The following is an 18,352-nucleotide window of genomic DNA, read 5'->3' as shown; positions in this document are numbered from 1 at the left end:
TTGTGAGATGCCAGCTTCACTCAGGAGCTCCCAAATTGGGCCAGAGGTTCCCTATAGTATAGATCCTCTATAAACATTTTGGTACTCCCATCCACTGTGTCCAGGTCACTGCCTGAAGCCAGATCACGACAATAGACCTATTATTGCCTGGACACATATTAGGGACTGGGATTCTTCACACATGGTTAGAATACACCACACTAAATGTGGGAAGGTCAGAGAGTATCCAAGGATTTGGGAAATGGAGCCAATCACTGCCCCCTTTCCTACACTGCTTCAGACAAGAATGCCATATAGGGCTAATAGGCATGTTGCAGCAATTCTGTGAACTGCCCTGAGACGTCTGGGTATAGGGCAGTATATAATAATAATAATAATAATAATAATAATAATAATAATAATAATAATAATAGGAGCTGCACGGCCAGGGGAAAAACAATGCAGTCCAGGGTTGCAAAGACTGCAGAGAGAATAATTGGCTGCACTCTTCCCACCTTGGATCAAATCTATGCTTCCAGGTGCCATAAGAATGCTGCAGAGATAGTGCAGGATAGTGCACACTCCTGAAATGATCTCTTTCAGCTTCTGCCTTCTGGAAGAAGGTACAGAGTTACAAAGACTAGGACTAGCCGCCTGAGAAACAGTTTCTACCCAAATGCAATTCTGGTTTTAAACTCAGTATAAGGAGTCTCTATAGGAGTATATTGTATTTTAAAATGGGGTTTCAGAGTTTTTAGGGGTTTTTGAACAGACCATTTTGGGATAGCTACACTAATTTAAATTCCCACTTATTTTCTCTGCCCATGTCTAGCTATTTCATAACATATACTCAGAAAAGTCCAAATGCTTCTGTTGAGGATATCTTATCCCTCGCTGAAGATGCTTCTGAAGTGCTTGCCAAGTGCTGCGATTCATTGGAAGAAGACTGCGTCCAGAAGGAAGTGAGCATTCAGGAGCAAAAGGCCATTTCACATTGATGGCCGTTGTCATTCTGTTGAAAATAGTAGAGCATTCTGTGTCCGACAGGAATGGCTGAGTCCTCTTATCTGCAGAATCAGGTGATGGGTTGTATCGCTTCCAGCTCCACATAGAAAAGGAGCAAATCAGAGAGACGGGCTTTAACTGGGCCTTCTCAACTAGTCTTCTATGTGCTGGTTTTCCATCTGCAGAACAATTTTTATATGGGGCATTCAGAACTGTGATCCTGCCCCCCACTGGTTCCAAAATGGTACAAGACAGGAAGAACTGTGTCATGTGATCATGCCAACTACGTAACACAGATTGAGCCATATACTTGGAAGCAAGTTCTGCATATTTCAATACTTACTTCCAAGGAAGTGTGGATTTAGTGCAATGAGTCTATGAATTCCAAAAAAGAATATCCAAAAGTTTACCTATAGGAAGGTAGGCATGCTTCAATCAGTTCATTTTTGGTTTGGACCACGTACAGTGGTACCTCAGTTTTCGAACGTAATCCATTCCAGAAGACCATTCGAGTTCCGAATTGTTCAAAAAGGGAAAACTCAATATGGAAAACTCAGTACGGAAGCCGTGTGGCATGTTCAACTTCCGAGGCGCATTTGAAAACCAAAGCGTTTACTTCCTGGTTTTTGGCGTTCAAGTTCTGAAATGTTCTTCAACGGAGACTTTCAAAAACCGAGGTACCACTGTATATGTCAGGGCTGGTTCAGATGTAGGTCAGCACTCAAGACGTAGAGAAAAGCAGAAAAGTTAGCTCTTTATTCAAGAAAACAGCATCCCAAGCACCAAGGACTGGCCCCCATGGAATAGTTGCCAGGACTGAAGGTCCTTGTCTTATTATTATTATTATTATTATTATTATTATTGTTGTTGTTGTTGTTGTTGTTGTTATTATTATTATTATTATTATTATTATTATTATTATTATTATTTATTTGTACCCCGACCATCTGGCTGGGTTTCCCCAGCCACTCTGGGCGGCTTCCAACAAAGATTAAAAATACATTAAAATGTCACACATTAAAAACTTCCCTGAACAGGGCTGCCTTCAGATGTCTCCTAAATTTCAGGTAGTTGTTTATCTCTTTGACATCTGATGGGAGGGCATTCCACAGGGTGGGTGCCACTACCAAGAAGGCCCTCTGCCTGGTTCCCTGTAGCTTTGCTTCTCGCAATGAGGGAACTGCCAGAAGGCCCTCAGCGCTGGACCTCAGCGTCCGGAGGTAGAGACGCTCCTTCAGGTATACTCGGCCGAGGCCATTTAGGGCTTTAAAGGTCAACACCAACACATTGAATTGTGCTCGGAAACATACTGGGAGCCAATGTAGGTCTTTCAAGACCGGTGTTATGTGGTCTCGGTGGCTGCTCCCAGTCACCAGTCTAGCTGCTGTATTCTGGATTAGTTGTAGTTCTAGTTGAAGGGTCACCTTCAAAGGTAGCCCCACATAGAGTAGATTGCAGTAGTCCAAGCGGGAGATAACTAGAGCACTTCCCACTAACTCCCCTCCCCAGCTGGATGCCTCCAAAGCAGCCTTAAAAACATGGAGGCAAGGGAGGAGGGGAGATTGCTACAGTAGGAAAGGCAAGCTTGGTGGATACTTCTGCTGCCTCTAGCCCCTCCTTCTCTGCTTCATGTTCTGAGTCTGCCTTGCTTTCTACATCTGGCTCCTCTCTCTCACTCAAGCCTGCTGCTTCTTCAGCCTCCAATCATTCTGCCCCCGCTTCATCCTCTGACTTGTTCTCAGTGTCCCACCACCACTCCCCGGGCTCTGAGCCTTCCTCCTCTGAGATCGCCCTAGGGCAGGTATAGGCAAACTCGGCCTTCCAGATGTTTTGGGACTACAACTCCCATCATCCCTGACCACTGGTCCTGTTAGCTAGGGATGATGGGAGTTGTAGTCCCAAAACATCTGGAGGGCCAAATTTGCCTGTGCCTGCCCTAGGGGGTTCTGCCACTACTCTTCAGCCAGTACTTGATGGTATATTTCTCCCCTGGGACATTTCAGGTGAATCAGGGACATATGGCTCCTTTTTTATCTTGAGTAGAGTCACTGGTTTATCTACTTTAGTATTGTCTACACTAACCGGCAGTTAAGTCTCTGGGGTTTCAAACAGTGGACATTTCCAGTCCTGCAAAGCAGATGCTCTACTACTGAGCTATGGCCCTTTCCCAAAAGGTGGATTTTAAAAACGTCGAGTTAGTTGATTACTTTGAAATTGGCCTCTGTGGCTGGACATGCCACATGAAATTGGTCCCTTGGTGCCCGCATCCTTCCACACGAACCATCGCATGTGGTTCAGTTTTGTTGCGAAATCATTCCACCTAAACATTAGGAAGAACTTCCTGACAGTAAGAGCTGTTTGACAGTGGAATTTGCTGCCAAGGAGTGTGGTGGAGTCTCCTTCTTTGGAGGTCTTTAAGCAGAGGCTTGACAACCATATGTCAGGAGTACTCTGATGGTGTTTCCTGCTTGGCAGGGGGTTGGACTCGGTGGCCCTTGTGGTCTCTTCCAACTCTATGATTCTATGATTCTATGATCATTGGCTGCCTTTCCTTCCACAGGTGTCGAACCACACTGCCAAAACCTGCAATAAACTCTCAACCCAAGATAAAAGAATTAACGACTGTTGCCTAGACAATTCTGGCTCCTTGCAGAAATACGTATGCATATATTCCCTGCCATGGGACAAGAATACCGACAGTTCAAATGTTGCACAACCGACTCCTGAATGCCTGTGTAATGTGGACTGTAGACAGCGGGAAATTTATAAGTAAGTGTCCCCCTACACACACACACACACACACACACACACACACACACACACACACACTTTCCTAGAGATAAGCTTTTTAATTAGCTGTAATTTATATGTGCTTATTCATTATTGGCAACACCTGCTGGTTCCAAACTCAAAATTGCAAACTGACCTTAATTCCCACTTCAACATAAACCTGCGTTAAAAAGGTGGGAGAACCCACTTATATGCTTTTTTCCCACCCGACTTGAAGGTAACAGGACATTTCTTAATTCATCAGTGGTAGGACTTGTGGAAGAGACTGGGGCCTTAGGCACCAAGGAAAAACATTTAAGTTCTCCCAGACAAGCTATGATGTGTTGTAATATGCAGGACTGAAACTGAATGTGTTTATTTTGAAGAAAAAAGTAGCCATGCAGCCCTAATTATCATTATTATATATTTATTTTTCACAACCTGCATTTTCCCCCAGACAGGACTCAAATGCAACTTACTGTTAAAAACAAGAACCGGTACAAACATTTTCTCAAAGAAGCCAATCATTTAAAAACAATTAAACATTGATAAAATTAAAACTCTATACATATGTGAAATCTGTTAAACCCAGTGCTTTTTTTCTGAGGGGACACAGGGGTACGCATACCCCTAAACATTTTGTGAATCTAAGTTTGGCCTGATTGAGGGACAGTATTTCAATATGAGTATTTTAATTTTTTAGGGGGAAAAGCACTGGTTAAACCCATACCAATAATTAAAATAGAAAGAGAACAGTACAGTGGAACCTCAGGATGCGTACATGATCCATGCAGGAGGCACGTTTGCAATCCGCAGTACTGCATCTGCGCACACATGTGACGCAATTTGGCGCTTCTGCGCATGCACAAAGTACGATTTAGCGGTTCTGCGCATGCGTGAGTGCTGAAACCCAGAGGTAACCCATTCCGGTACTTCCAGGTTTCGGCACATCCATAACCTGAAAACATGTAACCCAAAGCATCTATAACCCAAGGTACCAGCCTTGACCCAGAGCCTTGGGTACTAATTCATTTGTAAGGTGAGGAATGAACTGGAACTAATTCCTTCCTAAAACAAACTTTTCAAGAACTTAGTCATGAAGAATAAAAGTCCTGGTTAGCTGCTTGATATAAGAGCATATATGGTCATATATATATGATATATGGGACGCGGGTGGCGCTGGGATACAGGTGGCGCTGTGGATTAAACCACAGAGCCTAGGACTTGCCAATCAGAAGGTCACGGTGAGCTCCCGTTGTTTGGTCCCAGCTCCTGCCAACCCAGCAGTTCGAAAGCACATCAAAGTGCAAGTAGATAAATAGGTACCACTCCGGTGGGAAGGTAAACGGTGTTTCCGTGCGCTGCTCTGGTTCGCCAGAAGCGGCATAGTCATGCTGGCCACATGACCCAGAAGCTGTAGGCCAGGTCCCTCGGCCAATAAAGCAAGATGAGCGCCGCACCCCCAGAGTGGTCACGACTGGACCTAAGGGCCAGGGGTCCCTTTACCTTTGCAAGAGCATAGGAAGACCTAGCGCAAACGTTCTGTGAAATGTTCTGAGAGGCTTTTCTCTCTGTTGCAGCTATATACACCGCTTTGCCCAGACATTTACGTATGCCCCAGAAGCTCTTCTCGTTGCTCTCTATGACGATAGCCTAACAGTGGCGAACAGTTGTTGTGGCACGGAGGACCCCGCTGCTTGTTTTGCCGGAAAGGTAAGATGCAATATAGTTCTGAAAGCTTCTTTTCATTTCTAAACAGAAGCCCAGCCAATAATCTAGCAGCTGCATTTTGTTTTTGTTTTTTGTTTTTTATTAAATCATTTTTATTGATTTTCCAATAAAAAACATCCAATTAATATATCCAATCATAATGCTCCAATTAAATAAATTAACATAAAAACTAAAATAAAAAAGACCAAGTTATGGTCCAAATTATAATTATTAATTTTTTGGAGCTCCCCACGGTCTGGATCTCTGAAGCATATCTCCACATCTCAGTCCTGCCTCTCCTCCTTGTTTCCATATTTTCCACATCTCGATTTTGATGCTTTATAATTCTCTGTCCCTGAGTCCACGATTCTCAATCATGTCAAACATCATGTACTTTCATCCGTCAAATACAGCTTCGTTAGTATATATTTTTCCAACTGTCTTTGTATCAGCGCAGCTTCCTCTGTCTCCGTTCCAATCCGGGATGTTCTCCAAGCCTGTTATCTGAAGTTTAATGGCACAGCAACTTCCAATCATTAATTGCCCAAACCTTCCTTTTGAGCTTCATTCAACCAGTACCTTCCAAGTTAAATTGTTAGGCAAAACTGTTTGCAATATTACAATGTAGATAAACCTTATTCCACAGTTATCAGTCATTTGACGATCCATCAGCCTTTGGAGACCGCTCTCTCCCCCCTCTGCGCCCTAGGGGGGGGGGCTTGCAGCTGCATTTTGGACCAGATGAAGGTTGCATGTCAAGGGCAGCCCCATATATAGTGTGCCCTAGTTTTAAAACCTGAAAGAGCCCGGTCTGAAAGAGACATAGAGTTGGAAGTAATCCACCAAGGGTCATCTAGTCCAACCCCTTGCATTGCAGCAATCTCAACTAAAGCATCCATGACACATGGCCATCCAACCTCAATCTTAATTTCAGGATAATGGGTTCAATCCCTATGCTGGGCAAAAGAGGGCGGTTGGACTAGATGACCCATGTAGTCCCTTCCAACTCTTGGATTCTATGACGTAATAAACGAAAATCTGCCCTTATTCCCTTATGTGGGATACAAGAGCCCTTATAGAGTCCTTTGTAGGCTCTCCATCGGTCGGAGGAAAGAACCGAGGCCAACCAGAGAATATTGAGAAGCAAAGCAGCTCGTAAGCCTGATCTTTATTGAACTGTTGCAACAGGGTGCTCCCCTCACATGCAGGAAAGGAGAAGGACCCCGAACAAAGGTGTGTCTGCCCTTATATAGACATTTTAAATTGACTGCCTTGGAGTCCAAGACCACCCCCAGAAACATCATACCTGCATCACAGAAGAGGTGACCTACAACAGAAATCTGAGTGTGTTGTTTATCTCCTGTCTGGCAAGTTACCTGTAAATGGTTACTTGACTGGATACCGTGGGGAGCCTGGCCAGTCTTTTGTAATGACAAATACTTAGTTCCTGAGCCAGGTCACAGGCTCACCCTATTCATACCCAGACATACCCTTAAGACAGGATTTGGGAACAAAAATACAATGGGGAGGCTCCCCCACCTCCTTCCTCCTTGAAGAGAAAACAGTTTGGGAGTGAAAATAGTTTCAGGGCGGTCCTCCTGTGCTACTCCAGACATGTGGTCCACACATCTATGTATGCGCCTGCTTGGTACATTTATGAACATTTATTTTATATATATATATATATATATATATATATATATATATATATATATATGACCTTATTTTTTTTTTATTTCAATGATAAACCCCCTCACAACAGTGAATCTCACTGAGTTACCTTGGGCCAGTCACGAGCGATCTTCTGCCTCCATAGGGTCTCCAGAATATGGCTTGGCATATTAACATGAAAAAACTGCCCTAAACGAAACCCTTTCCGCTCCTCATTTCACATTAAAAATAAAATAAAAAATATGAGGGCAATGTGGGCTTCTAGATGTGGGCTTCTAGACTCTAACCCCCATCAGCCCCAGCCAGCATGGTCAAGGATGATGGTAACTGTAGTCCGACAAATGACTATATGACCACATGTTCCCCATCCCTGCCCTAAAGGGAATGCTAAAAGAACTAGTACTGCAAACGGAAACCAGTTAGTTTAGACATGGCCTGATTATTATTGGCTTGCTGTGACACTGGTGGCATCAGCATTGCAGAATTTCATTATTGTTTAAAAAGCACTTATATACTGCTTAATATGACTGCCGTTCTACATTTTTCCTTATGAACTCCAGAAACCACCGACAAAGTTATTTGATTTGCTTTCGAAAGGAAATGAAATGTGCGGAGCTTACACAACTCATAATTTCCTGGATTTCAAGAAGAGGTGAGCGCTACCTTCTAGATAAGGAGTGGTTGTATAGTAAGCCCAAAATTTGTGGGCATTCAGTGTTATGCACGCGGCATAAATAAATAAATAGGAGGCAGAAAGCGATCTGGGTTCTGGGGAAAATGACTTTGGCGATCCCAGCCACCATTGGACCCAGTGTGTTATGACTATGGTGGAACCTTGGTTCTCGAACGGCTTAGTTGACGAACAAATCTGCTCCCAAAACCCGGAAGTAAGTGTTCCTGTTTTCAAACGTTTTTCGGAAGCCGAACTTCTGTTGCGGCTGTCGGCTACTGTTTCTGGGGTGCCTGCGCCAATTGGAAGTCATGCCTTGGTTTTCAAACGTTTCAGGAGTCTAACGGACTTCCGGAATGGATTAAGTTCGAGAACCAAGGTACTACTGTATAAGCAATATTGGCTTTAGGCATGACCCCCAGAATATACAGTAACCCCCATGTAATTTACAGTGGTACCTCTGGTTGCAAACAGGATCAGTTCCGGAGCCCCATTCGCAACCTGAAAGGAACGCAAGCCGCGTCTGTGCTTCCGCACAAGTGCGGGTCACGATTCGCCGCTTCTGCACATGCGTGTGATGTCATTTTGCGCATCTGCACATGCGCAAGTGGCGTAACCCAGAAATAACCCTTTCCGGTACTTCCGGGTCGCCGCGGGATACAACCTGAAAAAAACGTATCATGAAGCAAATGTAACAAGAGGTATGACTGTATAGGCTTAGCTGTATTTCTTAAGATTTTACAGTGGTGCCCCACAAGACGAACGCCTCGTGAGACGAAAAACTCGCAAAACGAGTTTTTTTCATTTTCGAGTTGCCTCGCAAGACGAATCTCCCTATGGGCTTGCTTCGCAAAACGAAGCTTGCCCCGCAAGCTCCGGGGACAGCGGGAAGCGCAGCGCGTCTTCCCCGCTGTCCCCGGACCTCTTTTGAAGCAAGGGGCGGCGGGGAGAAGCTATCTTCTCCCCGCAGCCCCTTGCTTCAAAAGAGGGGACAGAGCGGCGCTTCCCCTCTGTCCCCGGACGGTCTCCATAGGAACGCATTGATTGATTTTCAATGCATTCCTATGAGAAACCGTGCTTCGCAAGACGAAAAACTCGCAAGAAGAAAAAACTTGCGGAACGAATTAATTTCGTCTTGCGAGGCACCACTGTATTTCAGCTTGTAGATTCGGGTGGAAAACCTCAGTCCCAGTTGACAATGGCCACCCTGCAAGTCTCCCTGTCCGGCCCTCATGCCTCTCATCAGCCACACCAATTCTGACTCTGCTTTTCCCTGTCCTTGAGTGTTTTTGCATGGCTGGGATGTGCCTGCTTAGGTTTCCTGCTTGTCTGGATGAAGGGTAGTGAGGTAGCATGTTAGAAACTACTCTAGTACACAAAGGTAAAAAATTATATCCATTGCTCCACCCACTTTACCTCTCTCTCTTCTGATCATTGGCATGTGCTCCCCCCCCACCCAAAAAATAGTTGCTCTTGGGTTCTAAAATGTTCCCTAACCCGATGTAGATGTTAAGGATTCGATTTGGAGGTGGGGTTCCATGCAAAGTGCTAGCAACACAGCTGTATTGCTTTCTCCAGTTTTAAAGTTTTTCTGGAATAATCAAAACATTTTACGATGCAACGAAACAAAGGACCAGTTGGTGACATGCTATTATAGCTCTCTAATGGATAGGTAGATATTACTTCGGAACATTAAAAGATTCAACCCAAGATCAGTCAAGAAAAAGGGAACCTTGTTTTCATAGATGCAAAGTAGGCTAATAGAAATGAAATTTCACATGTGATCAGAACCAAGTGAAATCAGATTTGGTGGGAACCTGCCAGTCATCTGCTGGGTTTCTAAGTATACCATATTTTTCGCTCTATAAGACGCACATTTCCCCCTCCAAAAATTAAGGGGAAATGTGTGTGTGTCTTATGGAGCGAATGCAGGCTCCTTGGCTCCAGCGAAAGGAACCCGAAGCCTCCGAAGCGCAGTGGGAGCGCTCCTGCTGCGCTCCGGAGGTTTCGGGTTCCTTTCGCTGAAGGGTAGGTGCCCCTTCAGCTAAGGTGCAGCGCCCCTTCAGCTAAGTGGGAGGAAAAATGGAAGGGGCTCTGTTTCTCCTGACACTTCACTGAAGGGGCGCTGCACAGAGAGGGGGAGAATTTGTTGTTGTTGTTGTTGTTCTCCTCCTCTAAAACAAGGTGCGTCCTATGGTCGGGTGCGTCCTATAGAGTGAAAAATGCGGTACATAAAAAAAACCATCCACTATGTGGCGGTATAGTCCTTTGGCTTAGTAGTGCCTCATGAAACACATATTGAATGAGTCATTTCCCCCCTGAAATTGCAATATGCAAGGCCTTCTTAAACCAGATATTATGCCCATTCTGCAGGCTAAGAGAGCACTACCACAAGGCGCTTCCCAGTGCCTCTGAAGATACCATTTCTGGGCTGGTTGAGCAAAGGTCTACGTTTGCATCCACCTGCTGCCATTTGAACGCACCTCCATCGTATTGCGGGCTGAAGGTAAGGAGCCGTCTCTCCAGCTCAGCAATTCAAGGAAGCAGCCCTTGGATTTCTGGTTTCTGGGACCTACTAGAGACATTGCTAAAATGTCCAGGAAATGTATGTCCAGATGTATGGCAACCAATGTCGGAAGTCTAAATTTTGGTGAATTTCATAAAAAATAAAAACTTAATTCTCTTCTGAGATTTCGCAACAACTTTGCCCCCAAAAAAGAGCTCAATGACTTTTTGTTTCTGGATTTTCACTTTTTGAAATGCGGCAACCCTAGAAAATAAGAGTTTTGAAACATTTCTCCCCCCCCCCCCCCCATTTTCAGGTTCAAAGTGAAGTGGCTTACACATGCACCGGTGATGACTGCTTGGCCCAGAACTAATTGTGAGAATATGAGTTGTGTCTTCTGGAGCGGGGAAGGCTCAGGTAGGTAGGAAAGCAAAAATAGACTCTGTGTGGGATGCAGGGTACGGTGTTGTGCCTGTGTATGCACTGAAAAGTTTTTATTTCACAAACATCTCTTTGGGATGTGTCAGGAGTCCAGTCCCCGGCTTGATAACACAGTGAGTGTAGTTCATTAAAAAGGATGATTTATTCTCAAAACAAACAGATAGCTCCAGGAGGCTTTAATGCAGCCTCCTCCATCACCGATCAAGATGACCCTTCTGAAGACCTCTTCCGGATACAGAAGATATTGAACTTTCTCACTTTGCGCCTTTTGCTTTGTTTTCTGTCTAACAGCCCTCCCCTTAGCCTATTCTTAAGAGGGATTGGCTCAGCTCCCATCTCATCTTGTTCTGACAAACTGCTTCCTTCTCTGTCCATGCCAATTGGCACTTCCCGGGAGCATTGGTTGGGTCCCGGCTGGCTCCCCACCGGGGCGGGGGAGTTGGTACTAGCCGACGCTCGTCCTGCATGGCAGTTAACCCTCTCTGTTCCTGGCTGCTTTCTTCATTTGGCTGCAAAACTTCACTGGGGACTAGCTGCAAGTCTTCCCTGGGAGCTGGCTGCAAGCCTTCACTGGGGGCTGGCTCATTCATGACAGGATGCTACACCTGTGCTATTGCAAGTGACTGAGAATTAAAAGTGTAGCATGGCAAATCCTTTAGGCTGATCATGTATTTCTCTGCACAAATGTATCCAGTGCTAACACTGCACAAGCATATCTTTGCTAATTAACTCATCCCTTTCCCATAGCCATGAAAGAAATGTTCTTTTTCATATTTGCAGGTGCAGCGAGAAAAGACTTTCTGTGACTTCAGATTGCACACAGACCCTAGATTTTGCTGAGTCAACACTGCTGACCTCTGAACACATATCTTTGTCTAATTTTCTAGAAACCTGATTAGGGCATATTGACATCTTAATAAAAGCTGTATTCATATTTCCAGCCTTGTGATTGTTTCAATAAGGGGGGGGGGAGAGGGAGCCTTTAAAAAAAAAAGTTGTCTAAGCGCACACCTAGAAATGATAAGAAAAATAATCCCATTCATTATAATTTACGGATTCTACTTACGTTGTTTGTATAGCTATTTCGCTTCAGAGGGTGAAATGCTTTGCATTTGTGATTCAGCATCACACATTCAGCCCATTTTGCAGACAAGGGAACTGAGCCAGAAAAGGATTGGTGGCAAAAGCCGAATCATGCTAGACAACAGATTCGAAACCCTGTCAAAATAAAAATAGAAAATTCATAGGACAACAAAGCCCAGAAGGCAATGTAGCCAGGCAGACCTACCTCAAGGAGAACACCTCAGAGGAAAATAGTGACCATCTTATGTACTTTAGTATCTATTGTTCAGTGCATGGCCTAGTAATCCTCCACACACATTTTATATGTGCTAGAGGTAAGATGTGTTCTTCTTGCTACATTTCCAGAGACCCGGGGAAAAGGTTGAGGCCTAATGCATGTGTTCACATTGAATAAAATAAAAAAGACATCCTCAAACTTTTTTCTAAAAGACAACAACAGGAACAGGAGCAGGAGTGTCCACAGTACATAGGGGCAATTGAAGCCACCACTGAAAAGGCCCTGCTCCAAGCAGCTACCAATCTAACCTCAAGAGGAAATAGGCATGCTTGCAGAACTTGTTCTTTGTGGATTCTGATTTGAAGAGCTAATCTGATGCACACCTCCTGAGCTAACATATTGTCCAAAACTGAAGTCCCCTTTCATCAGAGGCAGATTTCGGGAGACAATCTTTCTGGTAGCATGTAAATTTCAGAGGTCAGCGAATCCCAAATATCAAACTTCAGAATGCAGAACAGGTTTTGAGATATGAGATGTATCTCAATATGCCACAAGGAAAACGGAATAGGCCCTCTGAGTTCTGGATGACTTCCCAACATCTATGTAAGGCAGGCTAGAAGACCAGCCAGCAGAAAATGAACCAGGGAGGAAGGAGGGGCAACAGACCTTCCCACTCACATTGTTTGTATATCTGGGTCCAAAAGGTTAATCAGCTCAGACTAAAGGTACTTAATATGTGTTGACTTGTACCATACAAATCAGCATTGGAAAAGGAGCTCAGCCCTTATTATGAAACACGTCTCTATTTAGCCATTCCCATGGTTTGAGGAATCTGTAAGCTTTTGGGACGCAAGAGGCAGAGCTAAGTTGAGTCAAAGTTGCCGCTGTTGGCAGAAGCTGAGCCCCATGTACTGCATGCAAAGACAGACAGGCCTCAGTCTAGCACCAGGTCCCTATTTGAAGGAATACCCTGTCTGGAGGACTGTGTGGTCCAGTGGCGTAGCGTGGGTTGTCAGCACCCGGGGCAAGGCAAGTAATTTGTGCCCCCTAACCCGTGGATTTGCGCCCCCTAACCCTAACCCCCAGATGTTGCGCCCGGTGCGGCTGGCCCCCCCTGCACCCCCCACGCTACACCACTGGTGTGGTCCAAGTCCATTTAAAGACAACCACAAAAAGAAGACCCAGTGTGGTCTAGTGTTTTGAGTGCTGAACCAGGACCATGGAGACCAGGGTTTAAATTCTCGTTCAGCCATCAAGCTCACTAGGTGACCTTGGGACAGTCGCTCACCTACCTCACAGGGTTGTTGTGAGCATAACATGGGTAGGAGGATAGGTATGTACACCACCTAGAGCTCCTTGGAAGAAAGATGAGATATAGGTTTGTGAGGGGGGGGCATGCCACAGAGGTACTCTTCCAAATACATGGACAGTAGAGAGGTAAAAAGGTAAAGGTAAAGGGGCCCCTGACCAGCAGGTCCAGTCGTGACCAACTCTGGGGTTGCGGCGCTCATCTCGCTTTATTGGCCAAGGGAGCCGATGTACAGCTTCCGGGTCATGCGGCCGGCATCGCTAAGTCACTTCTGGCGAAGCAGAGCAGTGCACGGAAACGCTGTTTACCTTCCTGCTGGAGTGGTACCTATTTATCTACTTGCACTTTGATGTGCTTTCGAACTGCTAGGTTTGCAGGAGCAGGGACTGAGCAACGGGAGCTCACCCCATCACGGGGATTTGAACCACCGACCTTCTGATTGGCAAGCCCTAGGCTCTGTGGTTTAGACCACAGCGCCACCTACATCCCAGACAGTAGAGAGAGAAAGACACAAATCATCTGGCCACAGTTTCCCCCAGTGTAGTGAAATGGGTTGCAGTGGGTGACAACCCTAAAACAAAACCTAAGTTTTCAATAAGGGCTTGCACTAGAATATCAGATTCCTAGGATTCTTGAAGAGATCTCTAGTCCACCAAAGCCTCAATAAACCTAGTTTTATTTCATGAAGAAATGTGTATTCTTATTGTTTTAGCCTGCAGATGGCAACATTGCACTATCTGTGAAATAACATCACAGCTCTAGTCTTCCTCTGTCCTCCTGTCTCTTCTCTTTGGGGCAAAAGAAAAGCTTAGAGAACCTCTGACCCACTGCTTGAACTCATTATGGATTGTGTCTGGCTCACCTCTCTCTGCCTAACAGTAGGGCAGGTTTTGTCCTGGGTGCTTTGCTGTGCTCTGGAGTCTGTCATGCATAGTCTCAATATATTCCGTTTACCAGCAATGCTCCTTTTTTTGTGGTACTGGAAAAACAATTCCATTGTTTTTATGGTATATAACGCTTTATAGCGCAATGTTCTATTGTATCACACGATACGGCATGCACACACCATTTGAATGGCAATGCCCATCAACTTTGCCTCCTCCAGCCCCCTCAAATATTTTATGGAGGCGACAAAGGGTCCTTGGCCCCTGGGAGTTGGCTCCTATGCAGGAAACTATAAAACCTCTGCAAAATTCCACTCTCACATCAGAGTCAATTGCATCAAGAGAGGAGGAGGTGGCTAAAAGCTCAGAGGTCGAGATGGAGACCGCAAGAGCAAATAGATTAGAAGTTGCTAAAGGGTATGTAGGGGTGAATCTACACTAAAAATAAGTCATAAATTAAATTGTTATAACAAAAGAAAAAATCTCTATGTAAAATTGCATAGAAATGTTTTGTGCTCTACAGCACCATCTGGTGTTGCATGTCTATAATGCATTTTAAACACTGTTTTTTTGGCTAATGTAGCTGAGTCCTAAGACTGTTGGGGAGTGTTCCTGAGGTCACTGAACATCTGCTTTCGATATGTCGTTGTCCATGGTCAATGTTACTAGCTTGAATAAAGCCAACATTGTGGATAAAGCTCACAGTGGACCATGCTAGCTGTGCATAAGTTCTAATTTATGGAAGGAGTGGTAGAACAGAGCATGCACAGCAACAATTTGGAGCAGGGCCACTTTCCCCAGTCTTTGAAAGCACTTCCAGACAACCTGTTTATTGAACAATCATTCTGATTTGCTTACACGGTGGTTAGATGATGTTGCATCAAAGAAGGTGTTACCTGTCTACATTGCAGTGCATTCTGCCTTCACTTTTCTTATAAATGCACAATAAAAAAAAGACCTTCTGATTTGAAAGCGAGAGGAGTGGAAATGGCAAAGAACCCTTTTTTAAGGCAGAATCCAGATGTTCAACCTATCTGGAATGCTATAGAAGTGAATTTCCTGTATTGGCAAGTTGGGGCTGACAGGTCCCTCCCAATTCTATGATTCTCAGATATCCAATATAGGAAGAAAGTATTTGAAAAGCACTACAGGATTATAGCAGGGGCGCCAAGGTAATGTTCTACCAAAAACTCCTTTCAAGTCCTGGCTGAATGATTCCATTGACCTCATAAACCCAGTCCTCAGGCCAGGAGGAAAAGAAATTGCCTGGGACATTTCAAAGGAGAGTGGAATCATAAGGAAATCCCTGAGAGACATACAGGATCTCCAGGCACAAACAGGATCAGCTGGGAGAAGTACAGCATGGTCCCATATATCTTGATAGCCCTGGCCTGGCCTAGCAAGTATTTCCCTTTGTTGGGCAAAATTAGGGGTGATCTCTTGCCATGGGAACTATAGAGCTGGCCAATTGCTTCTTGGGGCAGAACAATCAAAGAGGGGACAGTAAAGGATGGGAAAACCAAGCCGGATCTCTGTGTGAAAAGAATAGACTAGCAGTTTGAGGCAGACTGAGAAAAGATGCAGAGAACTATAGTTTAGACTCAGGGGGCAAAACCTTTTGTTTTTTCTCCTTGGAAATCTGATGTGAGAACAGGGGATTGTGAGGGTGTGCTGGAGAGTTTAAGCTATGCCTTCAAATTAACTTGTATGGGGTTTTTTGCGGGGGGTGATGCAAATATTACAGCATAATGTGTCAACTTTTAGAAGCAACTGATTTTTTAGAGAACTCATCTCTTTGTCCCTAGTTTATCCCTTTCCCATGGCTGTGGGGAAAAAACAGATTTTCTTAATTTGTTCTGAAGTTGGGTGTGTGTTTTTTTAAACAAAAAACGCCTAGGTGCAGTGTTTTGTATAAGCTTCTGAACAGCATGTTCTTGGAGACCTTGATACTTTAATAAGAGCATTTTGATTCCTTTCCTCCAAGCATTCCTGACCACATTTTCTTACTTTTTAACCTTTTTTTCTTTGGGGGCTGACATTTATCTGATCCCTACAGATTAATCTTTAAGTGAAAAATGTGACATTTGGAACCATAGGAGCCAAATCCTAGGGTCCAAGGGGTCTTCGGCCCCCCAATAAAATATTTGAGGGGGCCGGGGGGCCCAAAGTTGATGGGCAAGTTTATTCAAGTTGGCACCCATGGTTCCTTGAAGCCATTGGTTTTAACTGCTCTACCATCACAGTTCAGGCTAGGCAGTTATGCAAAAAATATTCACATGGGAAGCAGGTGATAAATTCGCAGTTGCCTTCAGTGTGATTCTTGCTCATGTATCTTTCAGCTGCTTTTCAAATTCTCATCAATAACCGCCAGCTGAGTAGGCAAAGACATCTGAATGGAAGCATTTATTGCTGGCATAGAATCTTGACTTGAGATCACGGCCTTTTTACGCAGTGTCCCTGTCAGTAGAGTTTCCCAGAGACCAGAAGGCACCACATGGGAAGTGAGGATCGCGTGAACAGAGAGAGGGAGAAAGAGAAAATGCCATTTGTCGTTTCTAAGTAAACAACACTTCCATCATTTATTAAAATAATGTTCTTTCCATCCCAGTCTCATATCACCAAAGGGCGGTTCAAAGTGTGGGAAGAATAGCTTGGTTTATCAATGCATCAAACATTAACTTGCTTAGACCTATAAATTCTGCTGGTTTTTAACTAAGGTTTGCTTCTTTCGTTCTTTTAAAGGGATATTTCCTTAAATAGCCTTTTATTGTCTCTGGTGGATAGAGGCGTTGTGCCCTTAACAGCGCTAGAACAGGCAGGAACCTACAGGTGAAACTTTTGACATCCCTGAACTGTTCCATTCAGCAAAGCTTCCTCTTAATATTGCCATCACTCAGCTTCCTATGTCAACCAGTCACTGTGAACATAGTAATAGATGTGTGACTGCCCTAGGCTTCCCAACAGGCCAGGTTTGGGGGCAGCAACAGCCCTGCCTACCCCCTGGGTCACTTTTCTTTCTGTGGTACAAGTAGGAACCGCAACAAAATGTTGCACGGTGAAGTATTCCTGTTTAGCACACCAACCATGCTCTCTGCCATCAGCCCAACACATACCCAACATCTTGTGGCCACTGAGCATGCTCAGTCCTTGTTGGACATTTTGGGAGGGTTCGTTCTTAGAGCTTTTTCCTAAAGCTGTTGTCTTGCCACCCTCGGGGTCCAGTCTCCCCACCATGCCTGCAGATAGCTTCTTCTTCAGTGTGGATGGTTGCATTTGAGCTTCAGAAGAATGGGCAGCCTGAAGGTGGCTTTTCTATTAGTATATAGATGGAAATAAGCCTTGGTTTTTATATGCCTGTTGTCTTTGTCCATGGAGTTTACTTGGCAGGGATACTGGAGTGGCTTGCCAGTTCCTGCTCCAGGTGGATCACGTTTGGTCAAAACTCTCCACTATGACCTGTCCATCTTGGGTGCCCTGCATGGCATAGCTCATAGCTTCTCTGAGTTATCTAAGCCCCTTCGCCAGGGCAAGGCAGTGATCCATGAAGGGGAGGCAGTGGAAGACAGGAGTGCCTGGTGTGCTCTGGTCCATGGGGTCACGAAGAGTCAGACACAACTAAACGACTAAACAACAACAACAAGCCTTGGTTCATTAAGTCTATATTTCCCTCTTCCTCCAATAGGCAGGAAAAGGAGGGCATGTGCCAAACTCCCCTCATCTCGTTGGCATAGCTGTCAATGTTTTCCTTTTTTTAAGGGAAATTCCCTTATTCCAAAGAGGATTCCTCACAAGAAAAGGAAAAAGTTGACAGCTATGCTCATTGGGCAAGCAGAAATTCTCGTGCTGATTGAGTCTCAGTACAGCGTTGAGTTCTTCCCTTTACAACAGGGTAGTGCAAACCCCTTCAAACATTTGCCTGACAGAACACTGATCTAACCTTGGAGAGACCTGAGTTCAAATCCCCACTCAACCATGATGCCCACTGGATGTGCTTGGACCCATCACTATATCTCAGCCAAATCTACTTCACTAGGGTGTTGTGAGGATAGAAGTGTCCTCTTGCTCCCCCCTCTCGCCATGCCCTGTTCCGGGGGTTTCTCCCAACCCC

General features: G+C 44.8%; 1 protein-coding gene across 1 annotated transcript in view; it reads left to right on the top strand.

The window, feature by feature from the left end:
• The window catches only part of GC (GC vitamin D binding protein), a 39,416-nt gene extending 27,731 nt beyond the window's left edge, over positions 1–11,685 (top strand). Inside the window, exons 7-13 of the mRNA XM_081207154.1 lie at positions 812–941; positions 3,545–3,753; positions 5,334–5,466; positions 7,695–7,786; positions 10,178–10,310; positions 10,627–10,727; positions 11,532–11,685. Of these exons, the coding sequence (XP_081063280.1) occupies positions 812–941; positions 3,545–3,753; positions 5,334–5,466; positions 7,695–7,786; positions 10,178–10,310; positions 10,627–10,683 (754 nt within the window). The 3' untranslated portion in view covers positions 10,684–10,727; positions 11,532–11,685. The remainder of the gene's footprint in view (positions 1–811; positions 942–3,544; positions 3,754–5,333; positions 5,467–7,694; positions 7,787–10,177; positions 10,311–10,626; positions 10,728–11,531) is intronic.
• The last annotated feature ends 6,667 nt before the right edge of the window (positions 11,686–18,352 follow it).

This window comes from Podarcis bocagei, assembly GCF_964188305.1.
Source record: "Podarcis bocagei genome assembly, chromosome: 9".
Taxonomy (NCBI): Eukaryota; Metazoa; Chordata; class Lepidosauria; order Squamata; family Lacertidae; genus Podarcis; species Podarcis bocagei.
This window is presented reverse-complemented; position numbering and strand designations above follow the sequence as displayed.